The sequence below is a fragment of the Perna viridis genome, chromosome 2 (genome assembly GCF_037379345.1).
Source record: "Perna viridis isolate PV_CMFRI_1.1 ecotype Kerala chromosome 2, ASM3737934v1, whole genome shotgun sequence".
NCBI lineage: Eukaryota > Metazoa > Mollusca > Bivalvia > Mytilida > Mytilidae > Perna > Perna viridis.
Window position 1 is genome coordinate 3130893 of NC_142446.1, and position 25203 is coordinate 3156095.

Genomic DNA, 25203 nt, shown 5'->3' on the forward strand with positions numbered 1-25203 from the left:
GTAGATAGTCATACATACACCTAACATAATTAATGTTACTGGAACATGGAATAATACATAACAGTTAAGGAAGACTTGTTAGGAATAAATAAATAAATAAAAAAATATTTTTTAATCTGATGATAAAAATGATAATTCATAACAAAATTACAGATATCAAATACCATGTATAAATATGACAGCTAAGAAATAAAGAAAGCGCAGAACTGTGAAAAATTATGGATACATACAATGAGAAAAGGTATGGTGAATATGGCAGAGACAACAACCCCATCGGGATGAAAATGACGGCCCCAGGCCACCCATTGGTCTTTAATGTACGACGAGGAAACCCTCACACCACACGGCAGGCTGCATCTGGCCCCAAAACATAATACACAGGTACAGTGAAAGAGTTCCCCTATATACTCAGGTAACATTAAAAGAAACTATAGGTGAAAGCGTTTATGACACATAAAGTTCTTTAATCTATTCACTATTGAAGTTTCTTACTTTAGTCAACAGCACTTACAAATGAAATAATTGAAGGTTTCCTAATTCCATAGCTATTTTGGTTTTCATAATAGAGAAACTTGTGTGAAAATGTCCAAAAATGTCATGAAATTGTTGATAATGTTAAAACATGGCAATTTACACCAGGAAATACTGCATATAAAAAGGACTACTTTTTAATTACATGAAATTGTAGGTGACATTAGACAAGTTCTGTTAATAAAAAGTGATTTGTGAACATATTTGAATAAATAAATAAATTTTGACTACTAACAGCTGCCCTTGTATACAATATTGTACAATATGTGGGCGATAAACCATCCCACAACCATAGAATAAAAGATGTTATGCATTTCATAGGCAACATTGTTGATTATATACATAGGAACATGTTAAAGTTAGCAACATTCAGAGAAAGTAAGATTAGAATTTGTCTTGGTTATCCATTATTTGTTCTGTCTGAATATTTGTTTTTATATCATCTAGTTGTACAGTATGCGGACAGTCCACTTCTACACGAGATAACTTTTCTTCTTCTATCTTTCTTTTCCTTAACTCTTCTCTCTCTTTTTCTTTCTCTTCCTGAGAAAGACAGAAACAATAGTATAGTAAAACAAATCACTCCACAGAGTGCAACTTGACACATCCACAAACCTAAATGACTCTACAGAGTGCAAGTTGACACATACACAACCCTAAATCACTCTACAGAGTGCAACTTGACACATCCACAAACCTAAAAAAGAACAGATCTACCGCTGCACAATTTGGACCAATATCATTACACAGCATCCATTACGGACAAAATTAGGTGAAATGCATTTTCAACATTCTTGCTATAAATCGAACATTTTATGTCAGAAATCGTTGGAACCATTACACTGTATAGCTTATTGCGTTCTGCAATTTCAGAAAAACAATTCTAAAAACACAAGATGGTTGGTAAGGTGCTTTAAGGCGAAAATGTAACTTTCACGTGTAGTGTTTCAATAGTCGTAGCCTGAATTCATTGTTGAAGGACAGATTTTTAATTTGAGTCTGACTCAAGCATATTTTTTTATCTTCTGTCCTTTTTAGTTCAAATGTTATTATTAGAACGTCGTATTCTTTGTTCCAAAAATTGATTAGTCTTACTTTGTCAAAGAACAGATTGAATTATTTTAAACTTCCTGTTATAACTCTTTCGTGACTTATTAAATTGCCTAATTATAGCATTATCTGGTGAATACTTTTCTGTGAACAAAATACCGGAAAAATTGACCCAAGCCCTTAGAAGTTCTACGCTCCTTCTTTTCTAATGAAAAAGAAAGCATATGTAGCATATAAAGTAGAGTTTGTTATCATTAGTAAAGTATTAAGTACTAACAGCATCACGCACTGAAAATCTCACTCATTTTATTTCTTTCGAAATCTTCAAGTAAATTATCTTTATCCATGATTTATTGCATTGTGGTACCAAGTTCAAGATCAAATACTCATATTTCAAAAATAATACAAAAAGTGGCGTTTGTTTCATGGTGATTTTTCGTTACCTTAATCTAATTTTGTCAATTTCGTATATTTGTCCACTATATCCAAGTTATTTACTACGCTTCAACATGACACTTACTAAAAATGAACGATAATGCCCTAATCTTAATTGTGTTTGACACCTGTTCCGGAATTGCATTATTGTGGCTAGATTATTCCCGGATTATACTCACTTGCAATATAACAAGTGCAACTGGGAAAGCAGACCATGCTTACCCATTTTTTTAACCGTTTTTTTTTTTTTTTTGGTGAGAGTTTATATTGCTAGCGATTTATTTCCCTTATCTTCAGTTTTTTGTGTGACGTCTTATTTCCCTTATCTTCAGTTTTTATGTGTAATCTTTTTATTCGGATCGCTGTATTGTGTATGTAGACCGTCTCTGTTTCACGTGTCCATGTTAAGGCTATGTTTTTGGATTTTGACGTATTTTAGACAACCTACTACAGAAGCTTCAGTATTTTTTTTGCCGATATTTTCAACTTTTCAAATCAAAATCAAATTAAACTGATTATTTTATCATTTATTATTTAACAGATATCATTTAGATGTAAAAATCCTGTATATCAGCCATGCTTAACAACTTCAATTTATCATGCAACACTCATCATAGTCGAAACACAAACAGTTGTGCAAAAATCATTAGTTCTTACTTTGAAGTCAAAGTTCAAGGTCAAAGGTCACCAACCATAGTAAGCGACACATCGTCTTTAAGTGATCTACCCACGTGACAAACATCAAAAGCCCACATTGAAAGACAAGAGTTACAGCCCAGATACGAGTTTGTCACCGAAGAAACCCAGGAATTTGACCTTGAGGTGAAAGTTCAAGGTCAAAGGCCACTATACATAGTACGCAACATTTCGTCTTAAGGTGATCTACCCACATGCAAAATACCAAATGCCTACATCGGAAGACAAAAAAAATGAACAGTCCGGACACAAGTTTGTAACGGACGGACGGATCATGAGTGAATGAATGGTTTATTAAACTTAATTTTGAATACTAGTACTACATACAATTTAGTTTACATAGGACAGTGATGACAAAAATTATCACTTGAATACCCTTAGTAAGAATGGTAAAATTTCAGTGATGCATGAACTCTGACTGAAGTTATTGTATGGACGCAAAATGTCTATAGACAATATTGCTAATAGTGTCATATTATTAAACAATATCAAGTGTTTGTGGTCATATCAAAGGTATTTATGATGTTAGATAAAGTAAAGATAAAATATATATACCCTCTTAGCCACCAGAACCAGAGAATACAGTTATATCATGTGCTTATGTTGACGGCACATTCTAGATGTACTTAAGAGTAAGTATTATTCTGTTAATGAAAGCTAAATTTAGTATAGCCTTGTTGGATAAATGGTCTAGAGAGTTGGACTTAGTGCAGACGTCAAAGCAGAGAAGGGGTTATGAATAAATAAGTAAACTGTAAGCGCTTTTGGCCATGCGCTCTATAGACAACTTTATTTTTTAAATTATGTCAGTCTATTACATTTGGGCCTCATTAATTTTACTGGACTAACTACAGAAACTGTTTATTTATATAATATACATAACTATACTCAAAACTTTTCATCAAAGTCCCAAATCCAAAACAATTCTAGATTCAATTAATAACTTGTTGAACATTGAATTGCCAAACAAAATGAATCATAAAAGTGTGTGAAATGGGCATTGGGCAAAAAGGGGCGTTGGGTCATTTGTATAAACATATAATTTCTACTAACACACCCAAAATACCATAAATCATGTAAAGTTAGTTTACATCCCTTACCTCTTCTTTCATTCTATAATATTCATCTATTGCATATTGATATTTTGGTGTGGTAATGCCGAAGAACCAGGCCAGATTTTCTCCACAGGCATCAGCAACTAAAACAGATTATACACATTGACTATTTACCAGTATGCAGCTTATTTAATTTGATACCAGTATAAAGTGATTCCCAGTGTGCAGCTTGATATGACCGCAGTGATCAACCCTGAACAGTTGGGGCAAATATGGACAAACATATACAAGATACAGTTGAGATTAAGATTAAATATTTGACATAATGCAGAATAAGATTCCGATAAAGAATGAAACTGTTAAAAAAACTTAAATTTCCACTTAACTATTTCCTTAATAATCTGACCCGATTTCCAAAACTAAAAATTGAGATACTCTGACATACATTCATACAAGTTTGGTTCTAATTGGTCAAGAAGTATCAGAGAAGAAGAGTTTTGAAAAATTGCTAACGACCACGGACAACGACTACAAGTGATGGCAATAGCTAACACGGCCTTTGGCCAGGTAAGCTTAAAAGTCTATTTTCTGGGGTGTGGCCCCTTTGACCCTTTATAATTCGAAAACCGTAAGAAATATTTAAAATCTGGTTGAAAGACGCAGACAGGAATGTTTATGAGGAATCCAATAAGAAGAGAATTTTCCAAATCGGACCAAAAATTTATTAGTTGAATTGTTAGTTATCTTTTTCTAAAACAGTAGGGGCCACAAAGTCCAGATTAAAAGGAACTTTCCTTTAGTAAAATCATACCAAAATTTCATAACAATATCTCAACCACAACTATAGTTATCACACGGAAATGGAGTGCCCCTAGACGACGACGACTGTCGTAAGAAAACCGTAAGAAATGTCTAAAATCTGGTTGAAAGACGCAGACAGGAATGTTTATGAGGAATCCAATAAGAAGAGAATTTTCCAAATCGGACCAAAAATTTATTAGTTGAATTGTTAGTTATCTTTTTCTAAAACAGTAGGGGCCACAAAGTCCAGATTAAAAGGAACTTTCCTTTAGTAAAATCATACCAAAATTTCATAACAATATCTCAACCACAACTAAAGTTATCACACGGAAATGGAGTGCCCCTAGACGACGACGACGCCGACTGCGCCATAACATTTTACGACCGCAATTTTTTGCGGACGTATAAAAATCAATTCCAGGCTTCGTGTTGTGGTATAATTTCATAAAGATCTATGCAATTATATTCAAGTTATTGAGTGGACGTAGTTGTGACTACGGACGACGATGACGGCAGTATGATACCATAATACGACAGCAAAAATTATTGTGGTCGTATAAACACATGGAAGTTTTTACAAACAATAAGAATTTTACCTTTGTAAGTTTTTAATTATGTCATTTTTCATTGAATCCACGTTTTTAATTAATGACGACCAATGAAAGATCAAATGTAAGATTGTATAATCCAATCAAAAACAAGGACATTGACGTTATTGGGGTTCTTGCATTGTTATTTTTTTTTATTTTTGGCTTGGGAGAGCACAATTTTTCATCTGTAAGAAGAATGAATGTGCCTTGAAATGAGACTAACTTATATAGAGATTGATGAAAAATAGTGACTTCAGGAGTTGAACAAGAGGTCATGACTAACAGTGGCTACAAAAGTTGCGATTTTTTAGGGGCAGGGCCTATTTTTTGTCCCTCGTCCCAGCAGAATTTATCCATAATGCAATATTTCATCTTGAACCTACAGAAAAATAACATCTCTCAACACTACTTCCAGTGTTAGGCCAAACCGTGGCAAAAAATTGAGAAAAAAAATTTCTCATCTTTCACGAGTGACCCTTTTAGGACCATCCAATTACGAGTGTAGTGAACCGCATTTGGCTTCAATGACCTTTACAGGAAAAAAGCATTGGGGAAATGCAGTTTGGATCCCGTCGTACCCCGGGGAGCCCACATCTAGCAAAAAATGACAAAAAATCACCAACAAGAGGCTCACGAGAAGCCCGAATCGCTCACCTGTTTAAGTTTGTCTTTCAATGGCAATAAATTTAACAAGGAGTTGTCCAACAATTTTGACTCAAGAAGACTTTTGTAGGATTATCATAAGGATCATTTCAGCGATTGAAAGTTTCTTCCTATTTATTATAGTTTTCAAGATATTGACTGAAAACTGTAAAAAAAAAGAACTCATTTTTCATCATTCAAGGACAATAACTCTTACAAGAGTCGCCTGACATCTTTTATCCCTAATAACTTTTGAAGGCCTTATAATAAGGGTCAGTTCAGCAATTGAAATAATTTTGCTAAATCTAACGGTTTTGGAGATATATTCGAAAAACAACTGTCTGACCCCTATGTCATATTTTTAGTAATGGCAGCCATGTTTTTCAACGGATCAAAAATCCCCACAACAGTTCTATGCAGGATACCCCAAAGAACATTCATACCAAGTTTGGTTTCAATTGGTCAAGTAGTGTCAGAGGAAAAGATTTTTAAAAGAAATAACACTTAAAATAGCAAAAAAAAACGTCGAAAAAGGGCAAGAACTCCAACATGGCTTAACGAATTAAAATGAAAATATGACCACAGATAGATCTCATCATGCTGAATACTTTTACCCCCAAGTCAGAATTTGGCTAAACTGTCCGACCCCTTTTTTTCTATTTTTACACTTTCTGTGTCAGCTAATCCACCATTAACAAATTACAAATCTTTCGTGAGAATAGGTGCAACCAGAGATGAGGTAATTGTAATTATAATCGTTAAGCAGAATGGATTACATTTCTTCAAGTAATCGTGGTAACCATTAATCAGCCAAAAATCTCTTACATGTAGTTTAATTTAATCAATTACTTTTCAAAATACCCTGTAATTCTGATTACTTTGTGATTACATTATGATTACAATGGAAATATTAAAGCCTCAAATGGTATCTATGAATAATGCATTATGTCAACAACAAACAAGAGGCTCCCAGGAGCCTGAATTGCTCACCAGGTTGAATTTTGCCTCTTAATTTTAAAGGCAATAAATTTAACGAGAAGTTGTCCAACAATTCTGACTCAAGAAGTCTTTGGTAGGACTTATCATAAGGATCATTTCAACAATTGAATGTTTCTTTCAATCTATCTTAGTTTTCAAGATATTGACTGAAAACTGTGAAAAAAGTCATTTTTTCCCTTTCATGGGCAATAAGACTTACAAGGAGTCATCTGACAACTTTTATCCCAGAAGACTTTTGTAGTCCTAATAATAAGGATCATTTCAGCTATTGAAAGAATTTGGCTAAACGGTTTTGGACATATATATGCCAAAAACTACTGTCTGACCCCTATGTTCTATTTCTAGTAACAACTGCCACGTTTTTCGACAGATCAAAAATCCCCACATCAGTTCTATGCAAGATACCCCAAAGGAACATTCATACCAAGTTTGGTTCCAATTGGTCAGGTGGTGTCAGAGGAGAAGAGTTTTGAAAAACTGTTAACAACAACGATGACGATGACGAACGACAATGAAAGTTGAAGACAACGGACGACGTCAAGTGATGGCAATAGCTCATACGACCTTCAGCAAGGTGAGCTAAAAAGAGTAAAATGATCGTCAATCATTCAATGCTTCTTTGTGTAAATTTGTCATGTGTTTTTTTTTTCTTTTTTTGTAAATATATTACAAAATGTTAATTCAATACCAACAAATAAAAGAAATCTAATTATTCTAATGAAAAATGTTAGTAAGAGCCTATACAATCATTTTAATGAATTTGATAAGAAGTAAAACAGTCAAACCCAAGGGTATATTAAATTTTATCCTACTGCCAAAATGCAAAGTGAGTCATTTCATGATTTTAAGCTATATTTTTGTACAGTGCATGTTTAAAGTTATTATGAAAAGGGGATCAAACATGTCAGGTCCACTTATTTTGGAGAATTTCATTTTGCCTAAAATGCATCAGGAAAGTCAAGGCACAGTGTAAACATTGCACACTATTATATCTAGGCATCCTAAGACAACATCTAACTTTCTGACACATCCAAACCTTTCAATTAATTCATAGTTATTTGAAAATTCATTGTAATCAATTAAGTTCAGAAATCCTGTAATCATTAATCAAATTTAATCATACATTTGACAAAGTAAATGTAATTTGATTGATTAAATTGAAAGTAATCGAACCCATTTCTGAGTGCAACCACTACTGAGTTAATAGTTCAAAAACTCTGAAATCACCCTTTTGTGTATAAAGTCCCATAACTCTTAATTGTAAAATTGGAATCTACAAACTCACATTAATGAAAATAAACAATTCACTAATGTTTCATTAACATTGCCGCAAGGGTATTTTAGTAACAGTCCAAAAACTGACAATCATCCCATTATTGTGCAAATAGTCCCGTAACTCAAAATCCAATTATCAGAAATTTATAAAAAAAATTATTTTCCAAACAGTTCAAGTCAAAACCCTAAAATTAATCAAGTCCTTCCTTTCGTGGTACGGCACCTTAATGTACAATTTCAAAGAGATCCATTCAATTACACTATGTAGTGATACTAGTTACCAGTGAGCGACAGGACATTCCTTGTTAATTTGACACATAACTTCAAAAATATGAAGAGAGATTATTCTTCTAATTCCTACAAAGAGATAAATAGGATGAATTGGGTTTTGGTCACATTACTACAATGGAATGAGTAGGAAAGATTGGATTGTACTCACATTACTTCGATGGAATGAGTAGGAAAGATTGGATTGTACTCGCATTACTCCATTGGAATGAGTAGGAAAGATTGGATTGTACTCACATTACTTCGATGGAATGAGTAGGAAAGATTGGATTGTACTCACATTACTTCAATGGAATGAGTAGGAAAGATTGGATTGTACTCACATTACTCCAATGGGAATGAGTAGGAAAAATTGGATTGAACTCACATTACTCCAATGGAATGAGTAGGAAAAATTGGATTGAACTCACATTACTCCAATCGGAATGAGTAGGAAAGATTGGATTGTACTCACATTACTACAATGGAATGAGTAGGAAAGATTGGATTGAACTCACAATACTCCAATGGGAATGAGTATTAAAGATTGGATTGTACTCACATTACTTCAATGGAATGAGTAGGAAAGATTGGATTGTACTCACATTACTACAATGGAATGAGTAGGAAAGATTGGATTGAACTCACAATACTCCAATGGGAATGAGTAGGAAAGATTGGATTGTACTCACATTACTACAATGGAATGAGTAGGAAAGATTGGATTGTACTCACATTACTACAATGGAATGAGTAGGAAAGATTGGATTGAACTCACAATACTCCAATGGGAATGAGTAGGAAAGATTGGATTGTACTCACATTACTACAATGGAATGAGTAGGAAGAATTGGAATATCGTCACATTACCTCAATGGAATGAATAAGAGATTGGATTTTACCTGATAATGTTTTCCTTGATGCTGTAACAATATAGTACCATAACCATGGAAACCAATCTAAGGATTTCTGAAAAGATAAATACAGACTTCTTTTTAAAAGAGAGTATTTATATAAATACATTTATAAACACTTACAGTCTTAAAGAGATAAGTACCAATCATTTCTGATTTTAATGCATTTAATTGCATAGCATACATAGTTTTGCACCAGAAATTAATATTCATTCCAAAATATATTTCATAAAATGCTGGTTATCTTGACCTTTCACCTTTTGACCCTCTAAAAATAGTTAAATTATCCCTAAGTTTTCACCTATACAAGTCTAAATCTTGCTAAGTAATGCTCCACAAACCAATATTCAGCTAAACAAATTCTACTTCATTCAGTATGTACATGTTACAGTCCCTGAACCGATCCATGCAACAATTTGATGAATTGATGACTGCTGACTGATTGATAACTTACAGAGAGATAACCAATGACTGCTGACCGATTGCAGTTTTGTTATGTAAAATGACAGGCAATCGGTTCATGTAAATTAGAGGATTTCTTTTGAAATGAATCCAATATAATATCACATTAAATTTATCTTGAAATTTAGATAATAAATCCGTATATTGTATTTTGTTTAAAAAAACAAATGTAAAATTAAAGTAATTAAATGATATTTAAATCTATTGAATTAAGTAAAAAAAAATATGTTTAAAAATTGACAAACAAAACAATGGAATCCGTAAATACATTTACTGCTCAGCGGTCATATGATGTGATCACCAGTTTAACAGATTGAGGATTCAATGACTTTTTGGAAACTGATCGATGACCAATCGCAATTATTGTTGCACAAATTGGTTCAGGTACTGTACCTTGACCTTTGCCATACTGACCAAATATGGTGTTTTCCACACCCATCAAGCCTTTACCTGTATAAATTTGGTTTAATAACATGAAGAGTAAGTGAAGTCATACTCCCAAGAGTTTAAACAGGATTTGTCATAACTCAAAATAAGAGACAACATACAAGTTATTATGTTATTCAGGACTTCAACAGGGAATTAAAGAACTGGAATTGAACTTCGTTATTACCCTTCAGTGGAGACTTCTTTATGCCTTACCAAAAGGAGCATTTCATTAATTTTTTTTTTATCTATTTAAGTTTTCAAGATATTGCAAAAACGTCATTTTTCGCCTTTCAAGAGCAATAACTCTAACAATAACTCATCCTACAACATTGACCCAATTTAGACTTTTTTAGACTTTATTGTAAAGATTATTTCATCTTTAAAGGTTTTGTTCTATCTATAATGGTTTCCAATATATGGGCTAAAAACTCTTAGACAACTCTGACAAGGAGTATCCTACAACATTGACACAATGGAAACATTTGTAGGCTTTATAATGCAAATCAATTCATTAATCGTAAGGTTTTTCTATCAATTAAAGTTTTCAAGATATGGGCTAATAAAATGTTTCATCAAGCATGGCATGATAGGACTGCAGCCAGTTGAATTCTGTTCACTTCGGGGCAAGTGTGGACAAAATAGTAGATTTTGACACATTGGAAGATAGGGACTTAGAGTTCATTATGGACATAACTGATTTGGATACAATATGCACAATATTTCAAAATCTGTTTTCCATATGTTTTTATGGATCACTTTGTACCCCTTTATCTCAAAAACAGTTCATGATAATTTAAATTTGCTACATATAGCTTACTTCTTTAACCCCTTGTAAAGAGGAACTATTTACAAAAAAATCATTTAAATCAGTTGAAAAATTAAACAAGAGACTCTCAAATAGCCTGAATTGCTCACCTGACAAACCATGCCTATTAACTAAGAAAGTAAAGATGTTATGCTATGTTACTATGTTTGACAAAAAATTAATGGTAAAAGAGCATATATTGATGGATGCTCAACTGAGCACCTAAGGCTCTTGAAAATGTTGGAAATGCCTTCAGTGTTTTTAGAACCTCTGGAAAAAATTGGGAAGGGGCCCCCTATTCCCTGTTATTCCACCAGGTCTGAGGCGCATTAGCCCAGTATCCATTTGCTTAAAAAGAACATAAAATGAAATTAAACCATGGCTATACAACATTTTCATCATTACTGTTTGACTCAGGAGACCATGTTTACTATAGAAACCAAATATTGTTGAAATCAAAGCAAGTATAATAAATAAAGAGCACATGATACACCTGTTGCCCTTTTAACTTGTCCTTATGCTTTTAATGAAGTTATATGATCAACTAGAAATACTGTGAGCCTTGTCAAACACCCTTCCCCCACCCCCACCCCCCAAAAACAAGTGAATAAAAAATGCACAAAAAAAATTGGCACTATCATAACAAATGGTCAGTTTTCAACCATTTTTCAACAAATATTTCTGCCATTTTTTAAAGAGTAAAAATTCATAACACAGAACAAAAAAATATGAAATTTATAAAAATCAAAATGGAACTTATGTCAGTAGATAAGAACTATTCACTAAAATTTCATAAAAAGTGGGTGAAAGTGTTTTTGAGTTATTGTCCGAAAACTTATTTCACGAAAAAAAAAATCTGCAATTTATAAAAATCAAAAGGGAGCTTATGTTAGTAGATATAGACAATTCACCAAAGTTTCATAAATGTAGGTGAAAGTGTTTTTGAGTTATTGTCTGAAAACTTGAAAATTCCCCTTTTTTTAAGTACCCAGTATAAAAATTCATAACATGGAAACAAAAAAATCAGATATTAATAAAAATTGAAAGGGCCCTTACATCAACAGATATGAACAATTCACCAGTTTCATAAAAGCTGGTGAAAGTGTTATTGTCCGAAGTGTTGACGACTGACGGATAGACGGACAACGGAATACCATAATATGTCCTGTCTTAGACAGGTGTATAAAAACTAGTGGGAAAATGGCTGCCCAGAACAAACTTTCCTCATCACCCTTCAACTTAGAACACAGTGTTTCCTTCTGAAAGAAAAAATCATTGGAATCAGAGGAACTGGTGAAAATGGTCGCAAAATGGCAGCCATTTTAAAAATGGCCACCATAAAAAAATTCAATATTGCCAGTCAACTCAGAAAATCATGTTCATCTCATGAGAAGCTTTCATCTTCTTCTTCCTCTATAGTTAAGGAATAAATAGCAAAAAAACCAAAAGACATTTTGACCCTACATTCTATTTTTAGCAATGACAGCTATCTTATCTTTACTGATGAAAAATGTTTAAACAATCAGTTTGTGCAGGATACCTTAAAAACAGTTATGCTAACTTTCATTAAATTTTGTGACATGGTTACAGAAAAGAAAAAGTTGTACACATGAAAAACAACAACAAAAATCTGTTTCTGGGGCCAAAACTCCTACATTGAGACACAAATCATTTTCAAAATTATTTAGAACCTCTGGAAAAAATTTGGACAGGGTCCCCCTATGCCCTATTATCCCACCAGGTCTGAGGGGCTTTAGCCTGCTATACATTTGCTGAAAAAGAACATAAAATGAAGTTAAATCATGGCTACCAGCTATACAACATTTTCATCATCACCATTCAACTCAGGAAACTATATTTACTGTATAAACCAAATATCGTTGAAATCAAAGCCAGTAGAACAAGAGGATCCCAGGAACCTTTATCACTCACCAGGTTAAATTTTTGCCTTTCAAGGGCATTAATTAACAAGAGGCTCTAAGGAGCCTTAATTGCTCACCTGGTTAAATTTGTGTCTTTCAAGGGTAATAGCTCTAACAAGGAGTTCTTTGACAATTTTAACTCAAGGAACACTTTGATAGGCCTCATCATAAGGATCATTTCAACAATTGAAAGTTTCTATCTATCATAGTTTTCAAGACAACTGTAAAAGAATGTCATATTTCATCTTTCAAGTCCAATAACATTAACAGGGAGTTGTCCAACAACTATGATCCAATGCAGGCTTTTATACGCCTTGTAATAAGAATCATTTTGGCAATTGAAAGAATTTAGCTTAACCTAACGGTTTTGGAGATACATGTGAAAAATTACTGTCTGACCCCTATGTTCTAATTTTAGTAATGACAATAAATCAAAAATAAGAGGTGCACAATGGGAAAATGTAATAAAGATTCCATGAAATTTTCATGAAATTCCTTGCAGTGTTGTTGTAGGAGGATTAGTGGATATGAGATGGGTACCTACCCCCCACACACACCTGTGTCCCCATGATCATAAATTACAAAGTCCATGTTTTGCTAATGTTAAACCTCCAAATTGATTATTAAAATCTAAATAGAAGGTGCAAATGGGGATATGTAATAAAGATTCTGTAAAAGTTTCCTTTCTATTTTATTCCATTCAGTAGTGTAAAAAGAGTAACGAATAAGAGATAAGTGACCCTCTGTGTCAGGGGAACCAAGGTTATAGCGGAAATCAAAACAAAGTAATCCAGACTCTAAATGAACATATACAATGTATGTTGGACTATCAGGCTTTCATTGGAAGCAATATGTTTACTGGATCAACTAAAGTCTGCTTTGGTGTTTCTTCTTCCTCATCTGTAGAGTATTCTTCCAAGATACCATCACTAAAATGTAGGATTCTTTTTGGCTGCTTTTTCCTTTTCTTTTCTTCTTTTAATGAGACATCTGTAAAATCATTTTCCTACAAAAAACACATATCAACATTATTTTTCAGTGGCGTCTGAAAGTTATACATAAATTTAACTGCATTCTTACTGTGCAAAAATTGCCCAATTCATGCATCTTTACAATACATCATATTTTGAAATAAAGTTCAACTCTAAAATAAAATATATAGAAGAAAATGTTTTGTTTACTTATCAAACCATTTATCCCTAGAATTCTTAAACAAGTAACTCAGAAAACTGTTATTGTTCAAAACATATCACCTAAGGTTAATTGGAGATACAGCTATCTCCTATGTATCTTGAGGGATTATTACTTGTAAAATGAAAAGAATCGTTCTACATTTTTGTTTAAGAGTAATCAAAGGAACCAAGGTTATAGCGGTAATCAAAAGAATGTAATCCAGCGACAAAGACCAGACATGGAAAACAGACATACACAACAAAGAACATAGAGAAACTAAAATCATACATACAAAGTAACAAAAGCAAATGAGCAACTCGGACTCATGGGAGCATGGACCAGGTGCACCGGTAGGGTAAGTGTCCTCCGTTTTTCTAGAAACATGCCAAGTTTCTCATAAAAAGTCAAGTCTGTGGTAGACAAAAGAGGAAAGGAAAATTATGACAGGTTGAACAAATGAGTTTTCATGGCGCAGTTGGATACACCATAACCAGTAATGTATATTTAAACATGAAACTCTTGCCATAATCCAGGTATCCCCTTGGTATTAGTTTTTATTCAGTGATGCATGTTTGTAGTACATGTATATAACCTATGTTCTATGCATGTTACAATCTCATCTATATTCACTATATATTCACTATAGTCACAAAGTCTCAAATGTTAATGTCATGTCATGTGTATGACTCATATTAAGTTAACCAGTTTGATCAAATTTTTAATCCTTTTCTCAGTGTTTGGGGTGGGCTTTGTTTGTAAATCAACTCTGCTGAGGGTTGAAAGACTAGAAAGAGACAATTGATAGTGGCAAGTATATGGGAGCCATCCTCGTGGATCTGCCATAAGCTTTTGACTGCCTCCCCACAACTTGCTGCTATTGAAACTCCAGCATTATCGAACCAGCAACAATTCTCTAGAACTCCTCAAGAGTTTGAGTGTTAATATGAGCTCTTAGCAATATATACAGAAAACTGTTGAGAATAGAATTAAATATCGCAAGTGCCTATTGATCTTCAAATGTTTAAATGGGTTAGCTCCATCTTATTTATCAGATAAAATAAAATTTGTTTCTGAATTAAATCCATACCTTTCAAAAAATGCCATAAACAATGCTCTTTTTATTCCTAAACCTAAGACGGAACTATTCAGACATACTTTTGTTTCCAATTTCATTGGAATACCCTCCCACATGAATTAAGAAATGTAAAACAAAGAAGTATTTTCAGCAGAAATTAAAAATCTTCCTAATGGAACAACATTACTATACTATAATGTAAAATGATAACTTTGTTGGCATGCATTTATGCATTATTTACTAGTACTCATTTTGTGGCTTTGTATTTAACCTTGTATTATTGTTTTTGTGCAAGGGCCTCCGGGAATATTAGTTTTAAACTGTGTTACCATCTTGAAATAAAGCATTATTATTATTCTTATTTAAGGTGTGTCTCAGGGATCCATATTGGAACCTATCATGTTTAAGGTTACAGACCACCAATTCAACCAATGAGCATTTGGAACATACGCAAAAATAGTCCTACGCAGAAATTACCCCTGTTCCTCATAGTGCTGTGAAAAAAGTTCTCATCTCATTTAAAAAATTTAAACAGTTTCTGAAAGGAAAAACATTTCTGTACATTTTATAGGTGCATTTTGCTTCTTGTGATGTGAAGCCTAATCTCCATAATGATTTCTAAATATACCCCTATCTTGTGTAAACACTGGGATTTCCCATGCTATTTATAGACACTTCACTTCCGGTGACCAGTTCTGCACTGCAAGTCTGCTAACCCCACATGCCATTCTGAGGATTGTGAGCTGACATATGTAGAATCATGCTGATATATAGTCCTCTGCAGGTTAAAATTAAGGTAAAGTCCAGAGAAGCCATTGAATATTGTGAAATTAGCATAGAAGCCTATGGGAAGTGGAATTAGTGGTTTTTAGCCTTAAGCTTAGGCCATGGCAAAATGAAAAGTTTCTTGGAATAGCTTTAAACTACTTGAAGATCTTGTAAACTTTGCTATGAGAGGAATACACTACAAAAATCCTTCAAAATATGCATTTTTTTAAGTTATAGGTCCAAATTATGGAAAATTTGTCTTTTTGGCTGAATTTTATGTCCTATCTTGTGAAAAGTGTAGAAAATTTAGTAAAAATATCAAATATTTAACTTTGAGGGCTATATTTACCTAAATATGGTGGTAATCAGCACTTGAAATCAAGTTTTGTGTAAATTTGAGCAAAAATTTGATTAGAAATGAGGAAAAACTCACTTCCATTACTGCGGTTAAGGACATATAAGCATTTCCCTATGGCAACATGGAAAATCCATTTTTGAGTACTTTTTTTGCTTTAGGTGGCCTTTACTTGTCATGTTTTATTGTGAAAACACTGTATTTACAAATTTAAAGCCAAAGATATCACCTTTTGCGAAAATTTAAAGATTTAGGGTTTTTGACATGTGATCAAGAAAAAGGGGGAGGCATGTCAGACATAAATTTTTAAAAATAGACCAATTTTTCAGAAAATGACTACTTTTAAAGGCTATCTCTTTATTAATATTGTTAAAAAAACAAGTTGTGATTGATTTTTTTTATTTGAAAAGTCAAAAAAAGTTCTTTGCAAATATTTAATGCATTTAAGTATGGTAGAATATTGTCACTTTTTTGCTCGCGCAACTTGGTTACCCTATATTTAAAAATCAAATATTTAAAAAAGTGCTTGTCACATTTCACTGAAACTTTGCAAATGCATTCAGTATGTGTATAGGAAGATACTTGTATAGTTTTTTATTTTTTCTAAGACAGAAATTGACTCTTTAGGTTACAGACCACCAATTCAACCAATGAGCATTTGGAACGTACGCAAAAATAGTCCTACGCAGAAATTACCCCTGTTCCTCATAGTGCTGTGAAAAAAGTTCTCATCTCATTTAAAAAATTTAAACAGTTTCTGAAAGGAAAAACATTTCTGTACATTTTATAGGTGCATTTTGCTTCTTGTGATGTGAAGCCTAATCTCCATAATGATTTCTAAATATATCCCTATCTTGTGAAAACACTGGGATTTCCCATGCTATTTATAGACACTTCACTTCCGGTGACCAGTACTGCACTGCAAGTCTGCTAACCCCACATGCCATTCTGAGGATTGTGAGCTGACATATGTAGAATCATGCTGATATATAGTCTTCTGCAGGTTAAAGTTAAGGTAAAGTCCAGAGAAGCCATTGAATATTGTGAAATTAGCATAGAAGCCTATGGGAAGTGGAATTAGTGGTTTTTAGCCTTAATACATATATTTTTCTTAATGACATTTTTTGATTTTACAAATCAGTCAACCTTATATAATTATGCTGATAACAATACAAAATCATATGCTGACAGTTTTTCCAATTACTTTAAAATATGTACTAGAAAATGACTGTAAATCACTTACACAATGTAAAATGGTTTCATATAAATAAGATGAAAGCAAATTCTGACAAGTTTCAGGCCATAGCTCTGGATAGGAAAAAAAAGGCTAGAAAACACTATTTTAACAGTTATTTTTACATCAAAAACGATTTAATTTTTTTTTTCCAAAAAATACTGATGTCCCATAAACCAGTGAATTATGTTACAATTTTCCCGAAGCTGTAATGAAAATGTAACTGACACATATGGTAAGTTAATGTGAGGAAAATATACCATAAAATAATAAACAATAAGAAAATGAATGATTCACATGTAAAGGATAATATCGGCAGATATTTCTAGAATAGCTGAGGAAGCTTACCCTACTGGTACACCTGGTCCATGCTCCCAGTTTTTAGTGGAGTCCGAGTTGCTCATTTACTTTTGTTACTTTGTATGTATTACCTTAGTTACTTTATGCTCTTTGTTGCGTTTTTCTGTTTTCCATGTCTGGTCTTTTGTCCTTGGATTACATTCTTTTGATTTATACTAGAATCTTGGTTCCCTAGCTTGATTACTCTTTGAAGTGATGATACAATATCAGCGAAAAATTATTTCTGTGAATTACATTACATTTTAATTTTGACATTATAATTATTTCTGCTAGAAGATTACTCGTTGATCAAACATCTTATGTTTTGAAAGTATACCAGAAATATTTGTTATACTATGTTAAATAATTGATCCAACCAATTGTACTATTACCATTTCCTTACATGCCACTAAAGACTTCAATATTTCTTCATGTGGCGTATATAAAAATGACAAACTTAACAGATATGATTTTTTTTTAATATTACTTGCCAAAATATTGCAATTAGTTGTTTTTCGTGTCTGTTATGTGTTCCAATTAAAGCATGAGAAAGCCATGGATTACATATTACACTGTTATAAGTGAATTACATTACAAAGTCGGTCATTCCCGTTAAGCTAATTATAAACATTCCAGTTGGATTTGAATACACAATTGTTTTCTATGTATCATCTAAAAGATGTATGAATGGTAATATGTTGCTAAATTGGCCTTCATCTTTTGCTAATTATGTTTCCAAAGAATAATACAGGAAACTTTTTTTTTCAATTTCATTTTGTTTATTTTATTTTTTTTGACTAGATGTAATAAAATATAGAGTATCTTAAAAAAGATAACGATTTCTGAACATAATATTTGTTTTGTGTTGTGAATTTATTATTTATCTATCGAATAATATCATTTGAAGCACATTTTTTAATAATTGTATCATGAAACTATTCTTCTTCAACATGGGTGTCCAGAAGTAACGTAATTCACTACCAAAATACACTAGGCATGTTCAAAATTTCGTACAGGACATAAATCAACTTATCAAGAGCAATCTAATGCATTTTCTTGCAATTCAAACTTTGTTTTCTTTTAAATTAAATCATTTGAATTGTTTTCAGTGTTCAAAATGTCTGGCTGTTTTTCCATACCTATTGGGGCACTTTAACTGAATTTGAATGACAACTAAATTTTTTATGTCATATACATGTATTACTCTTGCCTTATGTATCCAGAACCAAGACGTCATGTCATATACATGTATTATTCTGGCCTTATGCATCCAGAACCAAGACGTCATGTCATATACATGTATTACACTGGCCTTATGCATCCAGAACCAAAAGGTCATGTCATATACATTACTCCGGCCTTATGTACCTAGAACCAAGACGTCATGTCATTTACATGTATTACTCAGGCCTTATGCATCCAGAACCAAGAGGTCATGTCATATACATGTATTACTCTGGCCTTATGCATCCAGAACCAAGATGTCATGTCATATAGATTACTCCGGCCTTATGTACCTAGAACCAAGACGTCATGTCATATACATGTATTACTACGGCCTTATGCATCCAGAACCAAGACGTCATGTCATATACATGTATTATTCTGGCCTTATGCATCCAGAAACAAGAAGTCATGTCATATACATGTATTACACTGGCCTTACATATCCAGAATCAAGACTTCATGTCATATACATGTATTACACTGGCCTTATGTATCCAGAACCAAGAGGTCATGTCATATACATGTATTACTATGGCCTTATGTATCCAGAACCAAGAGGTCATGTTAAATACATGTATTACTCCGGCCTTATGCAACTAGAACCAAGAGGTCATGTCATATACATGTATTACTCTGGCTTTATGTATCCAGAACCAAGAGGTTATGTCATATACATGTATTACTCTGGCCTTATGTATCCAGAACCAAGACTTCATGTCACATACATGTATTACTCTGGTCTTATGTATCCAGAAACAAGAGGTCATGTCATATACATGTATTACTCTGGCCTTATGTATCCAGAACCAAGACGTCATGTCATATAGTTATAATGAAACCAGCATATAAAAGTAGAAAACTAGAAATACTGTGAGCAAGCTCACAAAGAGAATACTCCCCGCTTCAAATGGACTCAAATGTAAAACCTTTAATTTGGATTTATCTCCCTTTGGAGTCATCCAACAAACAATAATTATATTCCTCCAAGCACATCTATATACAACTTTCCTATAAAATAACATCAGAATTACTTGAGTGGTTTAGAGTTGTACTTACAAGGTGTAAAGCTATGAATATATATATATTTACTCTCTTTAGCGTCCTCTGACAAAAATTAATGTATTCCTGTATGCACATCTACATATGATGCCAAATCTTCTTATAAAATTTCATAAAAATCACTTGAGTGATGAAGGAGTTGTGCTTACGAGGTTTTATCATATAAAACCCATAATTTGGGTTATCTCCCTTTGGATCCCCCCAACAGTATTTATATTCCTTCATGCATATCCACATATGATACTCAACCTCCCTATAAAATTTAATAAAAATCCCTTCACAGTTTAGAGGTTGTGCTTACAAGGAATGTAGAAAGAGACAGGCAGGCAGACAGGGTGTTCCTATATAGCCTACCAAATTTTGTTTGCAGGGGTATAAAAACGTGCTGAATCAAATTAAAGAAGTTGACACAGTGGAGGATTATAAATAAGAAGTTCATTCATAACAGAAACCTGATCTACATTGTACATTCATGAAATCTGGACTAATGTGGTTCCCAAACAAGAGCATATTAATCGAAGTCCAATTTTATTAATCCTGCTATTGGTATTATATTTAGACTTGGGGAATTTTACTTTCTATTTCTTAACTATTTTCCCACCAAACACACATGTGCTCTAGACAATGGAGGAAGATATATTTTGACTACTGAATAGCTGCTAGACAACTAACGTTCTCAAGTGCATTGGTTATCGTTTAAACTGTCTGAGCAAATTGTAGTTTATTACTTGTTTATAATTTCAAATTTTAGGTTTTGTCCACTCACATAGCATTTCTGCTCAGAGGGTAATACAGCAAAATTTTACAAAATTCAAGAGCGAGCTTTATGCTTTAATTACAACTACATAAATTTTTCTTATGAAAGATCAATCTTGCCATCATTGAAAATAAGACACTTGAGAATAATAGCAATAGAAACTTATAAAAATATTAATAAGGATAGTCCTGTATTTTTGCAAGATCTTGTAACTATGAAAAATAATTCCTATAACTTCAGGTACACGAACACATCAGACATACCCAGTGTACTAACTACCAGGTATGGTCTTAAATCATTTAGATATTAAGCCCCTCAGATATGGATTAGTCTCCAAAATGAGCTGGGGAACCAATCTAATATGAACCAGTTCCAGACTCTCATAAATACATGGACAGGTCAGCTTCAGCTTGCTTATTCACTAGTGCTTATTTTGTATTTGTGAGTCTTATTAAAATAATTTATGTATGTCTGCATACTTAGATGTTTTAATATTTGTATGTCTTGTATCTATTTATTTTATGTATAAGTTGTTATAAAAGCTCATGGGAGCTTATGTTCATTGATTATATGAAACATGACTATACAATGTAAATAAATTACATATACTGCAAAAATGTCGCAGTCATATAAACATTTCATGGAGGGGCATGCCCCCAACCCCACCTAAAAAATTAAGGCAGCTTTGTGGACTACCATCACACAATAAGAACAGCCATTTATTTTTTAACTACTTCTCAGGAGTATTTGTGTAGTAGCAAGCAAAGTTTAAGCTTGGACAGTCACAGTAAGAGACCTCTAGTCATCACACACATGACAGACAGCAAAATGAAAAGAACCAAATTTCATTGTCCGGAAGTAATCTGTCACTGAGAACATGCAAACTAACAAAAAGAGTCTCAAATAATTATTCAAAAGACTAAAGCGTGTCAAATCCAATTAGGATAACAAAAGATCATGGAAAGAACCTACAATGAGAACAACGTGTAAAATCCCTTCCATCAATAACATAAAAATTATTTTTTATTAAGAATTAAAACCAAAAAAATGAAAATATACGATAAAAACATGAAAGATAAATATAGAATACTAGCCTGAATTTCCTCTGACCATGCAACTCTCCTCCTTTTCATCTGGATATTGATATGTTGGTTAAAAATATCCAAACTGTGGACTCTAGAGAGCCTGAAATTCAGGCTGAATGGCCCACCTGGTCAAAAAATTCTTTTTAGCCTTCTAAAGCCGGACTCTTGACCCTCCTGTACTACACTCACAAGAATCATTTAATCAATAGAGAGCATCTGAATATCCACCCAGTAATATAAAATAAATTTCTCATAGTATTTTTTTACTCTTCAAGGGCAACTACTCCAACATCGATCAACAGAGCTTTAAGAAAATTTTGCCATAGGTTTGTCTCACCATGCTGATAAATTTTAAGCCACAAAAATTTGGCTAAACCTATTGGTTATCAAGTTATTTCCACAAATCCTCAATTTATAGTAATGATGGCCATGTTTTTTGACAGATCAAAAACCTCAACACACATATTGTTAAGGATATTCTAAAAATCATTCAAGCCATGTTTGGTTACAATCCATCCAGTAGTCTCAGAGAAAATTTGGAAATGTAAAAATAGTTGGGTTTAGTTCAAATCTGGCATGGACTAACATTGTTCCGCGTGATGAGTTGGACCTATGCTGACATTTTCAGAAAGTTATTTGAAAAATTCTACAATTTGCCCCTTATGGGCTATTTCTAGTAATGACAGCCATGTTATTTGTCAGATCAAAAATCTTCATTGGATTGTTAAAAGTACCCTAGGTAAAGAAACATTTATGCAAAAATTGGTTACAATCTGTCCAGTCTGAGAAGATGTTTGATCAAGTTAACAGACAACAATCCAGAAAACAGTAATTTACCGTGAAACAGTGAGACCCCAGTATACAGGTTACACATTTCGGAACGTACCTAAAATGAGGAAGGTCGCAGAGTCAGAGGAAATTCGGATTTAAATAATTATAAAATACATGGTTCTATGTTTGTCATACGACATAATGAACATTAAATGCCAGTTAATAGAACAAATACACTTGCGACATCCTATACAGATATCACTTATATGCCATGTCTACTCCATAATAAAGTTTCAAAACCAAGACTATGACAGCAATAATTCATACCACAGGATTTGCACCTCTTCCCTTGTTTACATCTGCCATGATTACAACAATCGGAACTATTCTAACTTTCTCTTTTCAGAGTATGGAAAATGTCAGAGTAGTTCCGATTGAAGTCCTCCGTTATGGTATAATACCACAATTATGGGGAACCAGTCTCCTGAATATACAAAGTAGTCCGTAAAAACGAAGTAGTTCCTAGGATGCATTGCCCACGTTTATGTGGTGCAAAGCCTCGGACTATATAATAGGCTCCTGAGATTTGCTAATGCAGAAAATATCAACCCCATCCCACCCCACCCCATGAGTAATTAGTCCGTATCATGAAATATGTTTTGTTGTAATATAGATAAACTGTAAATTCAGAAGTCATGTAAGTTGAATTGTAACTTTATTCTTATTATATAATTTAGCTATAACCTTGGTTCCCTTGATTACTTTTAGCCCCATAGGCTTCTATAGTATACCTTAAATTTCATGATTTTTGAAAAAAATAGACGAGGAGTTTCAATCTAACTTTTGACCATGTTTTTCCATTAAAGAAATGTCAAAAACAATACTTAGATTCATTTTAGAAAAAAAGTCACGAACTTAGGTACACCAGGACAGGTCGAACTATAAATAGACCTTTTCTACTTTCACATATTTTTTTAGTTGAAATTACAATATTAGAGAATAGAATAACATGTTGACTACACAGGGTCCTAATTTTGTGTAGATACATTAACGTATAAATTTGCATGAATTGTTAAGTTCTGGTAGACATGCATTGGCTGTTCATCAGCATATTAAATTTTATAGAATTCTGTCGGTCATGAAATCTAGATTTCAGATACAGTTTCCTTTCATTGCTACCTGACGTGCATATGAGTATATAGTGATATGCATCGCCAATATCTGCGGACTGGAACAGAATACATTTCCTAATTCGGGAAGTGTTATGCCTTCTACCAGATTCTATAGGCAACTTTTGATTAAGGGTTCTAAATCTGCAAAAATAATATAGTCCTTATCATCCAAAATTCTAAAATAATTTTGAAATTAAATTTTCCTGAAAAAGTCTATAGGTAATAGGTTTTGATGAGTTGTATATCTTTGTTATTTAAAATGGTCTATAAGTGTTTAAAGTTAGTTTAATTGAACTACATAACCATGATATACTTGGAAAGTTTCGATCGTTCCACACAAAGGATTTTCCACATCTATAGATGCCAAGTGATATTTTCATATATTTCTTATGAAACAGGCTGTATAAAATACTAGGTTGAAGTTTGACGTAGAAACCAGGAAGATTTCTATTCATATTGTTCTAGCATGAAATATCTTAAAAGATTTCACAACCCTCCGAAATCCTTGTTATTTTTAACAGAGTAACGAACACCCTTAAGCGCGTACTAAATTTCAGCTTTAGCTTTTAAGATCGAGGGAATTGCGAGTTATTTTTAACCCAAAATATTGTTACAGAAAGACATTTAAGTGAAAAAAGTATTTGAAAAAAAAAAGAATTTCAAGTTGGTATATTGTGTAACCCGTACCATATAATATGTTTGCACAGTGATCAAAATTCCATCAAGTTTTTTATTGATATAAGCGGAAAATTCACTGCTAAAAATATAGTGCACTTTCTTTTTGCCTTTTCCTGTTTTTGTTTCTTGGCAAATGACTATCATTTTTCATCAAAAATACAGGGTAAATATCAAGCTATGACAAAAAACTTGTTTTTGAGGAAAACCAGTATTTTCATGAAAAATAATGCTTCAGAAAAGGGGTCTATTTTATGAACTCAAAATAAAAGTGAAAGTAGAAAAAGTCTATTTTTAGTTCGACCTGTCCTGGTGTACCAAAGATCGTGCCATTTTTTTTCTAAAATGGACCTAAAATTATTTTTGAAATTTCCTTAATAAAAAAAACATGGTCAAAAGTTAGATTTAATCTCCTTGTCTATTTTTTTTTAAAAATCAGGAAAATTTAAGGCTATGGGGCAAAGAATACAAGACTGAGACTTGGGGCGGAATGTTTTCCGTTCTGAATTAGCTTCTTAATGTAATTATCAAAAGAAAAATAAACCATTTAATACCGTAAAAAATCAATCATTCATCATTTCCTTAATGTGCCAAACTTTAACTGAAAATAATAAAATAAATGAATTAATTGAATAAAACA

At 32.9% G+C, this 25203-nt stretch overlaps 1 protein-coding gene across 1 annotated transcript; it reads right to left on the bottom strand.

Annotated features, from left to right (window-relative positions):
* Window positions 1–97: 97 nt before the first annotated feature.
* LOC148623312 (protein FAM177A-like) lies at window positions 98–23190 on the bottom strand. The gene is made up of 5 exons (XM_088565110.1): window positions 23044–23190; window positions 13733–13879; window positions 9244–9310; window positions 3813–3910; window positions 98–1074 (listed from the first exon to the last, which is right to left on the bottom strand). Exons 1-5 carry the CDS (start codon window positions 23080–23082, stop codon window positions 916–918), a joined length of 510 nt encoding a protein of 169 aa, XP_088421236.1. The 5' UTR covers window positions 23083–23190; the 3' UTR covers window positions 98–915.
* Between the last annotated feature and the right edge of the window lie 2013 nt (window positions 23191–25203).

Excerpts from the sequence above, each read along its gene's own strand:
- LOC148623312 (XM_088565110.1), bottom strand. The coding sequence starts at position 23,082 with ATGGCAGATGTAAACAAGGGAAGAGGTGCAAATCCTGTG. Across the intron at positions 9,311-13,732 it reads AGCAGACTTTAGTTGATCCA|AAATCCTTAGATTGGTTTCC; the intron begins GTAAACATATTG and ends TTATCTTTTCAG. Across the intron at positions 1,075-3,812 it reads ATTATAGAATGAAAGAAGAG|GAAGAGAAAGAAAAAGAGAG; the intron begins GTAAGGGATGTA and ends TGTCTTTCTCAG.